Genomic DNA, 4,182 nt, shown 5'->3' with positions numbered 1-4,182 from the left:
GTTTCATGTTGCTGGGTAGGAGGCTTCATCTTGGAGATGGTTCTATATGGAGACCTGTGTAACAGTATAATTATTAGGATATTATCTTTGTTGTTTCATGTTGCTGGGTAGGAGGCTTCATCTTGGAGATGGTTCTATATGGAGACCTGCGATACAGTATAATTATTAGGATATTATCTTTGTTGTTTCATGTTGCTGGGTAGGAAGCTTCATCTTGGAGATGGTTCTATATGTGGCTCTATTGGACCTTCACAGTAACAGTTGACTTCCTGTATTCTTACTGGCACTGGAGTAGATAACAGTATTGTGACGTAATTAAGTAGTCAAATATAGGGGATGCCTCATATACCCTAATTTCATTGTATGTTTGGTTTACGTTGACATAATCAACAAATAGTATTATTTCACCAGGTGTCTGAAAACAAAGGTTTGATGTTTGATTCATGTTGCTTGCTGTATCCTATTTAGGACATACACAGCCAATCACACATGCACAAACACACACACAGCTGCACAAATGATACGTCAGCTTTCTTCCAAACATATTAAAATAGTTTATTTCATTTTTCACTTTAAACACACCAAAGAGCTTCCTCTCCATCTAATGAGATTGTAGCCTATATGTCTGTATGTGTACAGGTCAGTGTATGTGTCCTTCACCTGTCTGTCTATGTGTGGTGTGTATAACCAACCCAACCCTTTTTCTGTGTATGTGTGTAAACCTGCATCTCTGTCCCTCTGAACCTGCATTCAGGATCTGGCTAATCTTATCATGAATTCACACATGGAGCAAGAGCTGCTGTTCTGTGGAGAGTGGGCAGGGGGAGCTGTTTCACTTCTTTTTGAAGAAATCATTGCACATCATGGTGAGGCAGGCCACCAGTGTGACGTACTCCTGGAAGTCCACACTGCCATCTGAGTTAGCGTCCAGATCTTTGAAGATCTTGTCAACCTTTGCCTGGTCAGTGTTTTTCTGTTATAATGATCAGAGAGAGAGAGAGGTAATGGGTGAGACTTTGATTTCAGCAGTTAAAACTGGAATCCACACAGTTGGTATTTGTTTATAAAGGTGTGAGAGATTAAGTTATTCTATTGGATGAGGCTGGTCATGTGTTTGTGATATTCCAAGAAATTCAATATTTCAATAGTGTCTGTCTTTAGCAGTATTGTATTTGGTCGTGCTACTAATAAAGCATGATTAAACTGAACTGTTCCTAGGATCCACTCACCCCCATGATCTCTCCAAGCTCAGCGTTGAGCAGATCTTTGAGTTCTCCCTTGCTCAGGGTCGTCTTGTCGCCCTCCTTGCCAGAGTACTTGTGGAAGGCTGCGATGAGCAATGCCATAGCCTGCTGGACCTGTGACATGGTGACTGAGAGAGAGAGAGAGAGAGAGAGAAAAAAAAGGTTTTATTAATGATAGCAGGATGCTAGTGGACATGATGTCCACGCCTTGAGAGGGGAATGTTTGGTTACTCTGTATTCACAGTATAATACATCTAATATTATCAACATTATATGAATTATTTGATCTATTTATTTGACTTTTTGAAATGTGAAATCCCAGAAACGTAGTTAAAGGGACATATTCAATTCAAGTCTATTTTTATCTTACATCCGGGTTACCATTCCATACATGTCTGGGAAATAGTCATGTTGGCACTGGTTTAATCGTGTTTAAACACAAGGTTCAGGTTCAATAGAGGGTTTAAAGAGTATTAACGGTTGTTGCACACGAAGCAAAGACTAAACTACACACACACCAAGCCCCACTACTGCAAACAAGTTCTACATCTCTACCACAAAGGGAGGAAGAGAAAGAGAGGGGGAGGAGAGATGGAGAGCAACGCAACAGAGGTAATTAGAGAGGGAGAGAGGCGGAGAGAGGTTAGAGATGGAGACGTAGGGAGAGAGGCGGATATGGAGGGGAAAAAGGAAGAGAAGAGGGGGCTGAGTTGTTTAAACACAAACAGACATGGCTCTAGCCAACGCCCTTGCATGTCTCTCTCATTAACTCTGGGGGATTTTAAGGAGAAATAGAGAAATAATATATACTGTATAGAGAGAGACAGGGACAGACACATAGACAGGAGGACAGATGGGAGGAAATTGGTGGATTGGCAGAAAGGCGCGTTGGTAATTTCAGGCAAACAATAACAGAAATCCCAGCACCTCCCCCACCCCTCACCTGTCTCCACCCTCTTTCTATCTAGTTTGGTTAAGGTGTGTCTCTTCACTCTGTCCCTTCACATACCTCGCCACTATGTAGGGAGGTTGCTCTCTCTATTCTCTCTTTCTCTGCCTACCCGTAGTCTAGTTTCTGAGTTTAAGGAAGCATCTGTAATGTAAATCCCTCATTTAGCTGACCCTCCTCTCCAGAGTGACTTGCAGTAAGTGTGGTCAAATAAGGACGCTGACGCAACCATACAGTATGAACATGGTAAGCACAACATTATAGTTGTAAGGAACAATCCCAGTCACTGTGGTGGACTCCACTGATCTCTCTCTGAGTCACTGTCAGCTGCCCCAGGACCGGCAGGCATCCAACCAGACACACCTTCTTACCACCCCTCTGACTGCCCATCTGATAACTAGAAACACACTACTCACAGAATGGTCAGAGCGAGGGGAGAGAGAGCTTATGGTAAGGACATAGTGAAGGAAAGAGAGAGCGAGAGAGAGGGGGGTTTGAGGATAGAAGGTAGTAGTGTTCTGCACTATGGAAGGATTGAGGGAGGAAGAGAGAGAGGGGAGGAGGCGGAAGAGAAGAGAGATTCTTTCATCTGAACTGCGTAGTGCTCTGAGTAGCACCCACACATGTTTGAATGGACAGGCAGACAGAGTTACGCCCTCCGTAGAGCTTGACTCAAGATCACAAACAATGCAGACAGGCGCTTACTAACTGTTGCAAAGCACACCCTGAAGTCATTCAAACTTTTGCAGTCAAGTATTAATCACTATAAAACTTTAAACTACACACAATTGCAAATAAATGTGGTAAACCACCCAATGAGAATGTATAATTTGCCACATCTAACATATCAGAGACACACACAGATAAAACAAACTGAAGCATTTTAGCAGCGAGGCACTCAGGTACACGTTTTACTAGGTTTAGTTTTCACTCACCGAAGTTGTGCGAGGAGTTGGACAGTCAGAGAAAGAGAGAGCGAGGGAGTGAGGAAGAGAGGGATGGGCTGTTGGTTTTAAACATTGATTACCACACCCCACTCTCCCCTCCCCTTTCCTCTCCTTTTCCCTCTTTATCTGATGGAAATGGAAACTAATGTTCTGTTCCCTTCTTCATGTGAACTAGTGACTGAACATCCCTAATTTTGACTAGTCATTTTCATCATCTCTCAGTTCCACCTCATATGTCATGCTAAGTTAACTAAGTTATGCTACTTCACCTAAATGTATCACCATTGTAAACAATCCACCATTTTGCTCTGGTTCTTCCTGGACTTCCCCTATAAAAAAAACAACAGAAAACAGAGAGGAGAAATCCCTGCATATGTCGAATGTCTTTTGAATGAGAGTGAATACCTCTTATTCTGACTGTGTTTATTCATCCAACAACTTTTAAGTTTAGAAGAATGTAGTAACAATGCAGCATTCTCCAAACCGGCAAAACTTCTCCAAACTGGCCAAACTTTTCCAAACCGGCCAAGCTTCTCCAAACCGGCCAAGCTTCTCCAAACTGCCCAAACTAACCTGTATGGATACCTTACTTGCTGACTGTCACGCCCTGACCTGAGAGAGCCGTTTTTCTCTGTTTAGGTAGGTCAGGGTGTGATATGGGGTGGGCATTCTATGTATTTTATTTATATGTTTTGGCCGGGTTTGGTTTCCAATCAGAGGCAGCTGTCTATTGTTGTCTCTGATTGGGAGCCATACTTAGGCAGCCTTTTCCCACCTGTTTTTTTGTGGGTAGTTATTTTCTGTTTTGTTATTCTTTGACCTGAGGGAACTGTTTGGCTGTTTTCGGTTTCTTTCTTTGTTATGATGTTTTCATTGTCGAAATAAATATGATGAACACTCACCACGCTGCGCTTTGGTCCCCTCCTTCCGACAGCCGTAACACTGACTGGCTCCATAGACCCCTCAGGGTTATTCTGAACATTACTATTCTAAAGTAGAAAATCAGACTTTTTATTTTTTTATTGAGGTTTTGATTAAATAT

The 4,182-nt window shown here is 42.4% G+C and overlaps 1 protein-coding gene across 1 annotated transcript; it reads right to left on the bottom strand.

Moving 5' to 3' along the window:
* Positions 1-530: 530 nt before the first annotated feature.
* Positions 531-3,324, bottom strand: LOC106594007 (ictacalcin). Its single transcript, XM_045698901.1, has 3 exons — positions 3,129-3,324; positions 1,230-1,372; positions 531-973 (listed from the first exon to the last, which is right to left on the bottom strand). The coding sequence occupies exons 2-3, from the start codon at positions 1,365-1,367 to the stop codon at positions 833-835; spliced, it is 279 nt and encodes a 92-aa protein (XP_045554857.1). The 5' UTR covers positions 1,368-1,372; positions 3,129-3,324; the 3' UTR covers positions 531-832.
* Positions 3,325-4,182: the final 858 nt, after the last annotated feature.

The sequence above is a fragment of the Salmo salar genome, chromosome ssa02, assembly GCF_905237065.1.
Source record: "Salmo salar chromosome ssa02, Ssal_v3.1, whole genome shotgun sequence".
Taxonomy (NCBI): domain Eukaryota; kingdom Metazoa; phylum Chordata; class Actinopteri; order Salmoniformes; family Salmonidae; genus Salmo; species Salmo salar.
The sequence above is the reverse complement of the archived record's forward strand: the minus strand, read 5'-3'. Positions and strand labels throughout refer to the sequence as shown.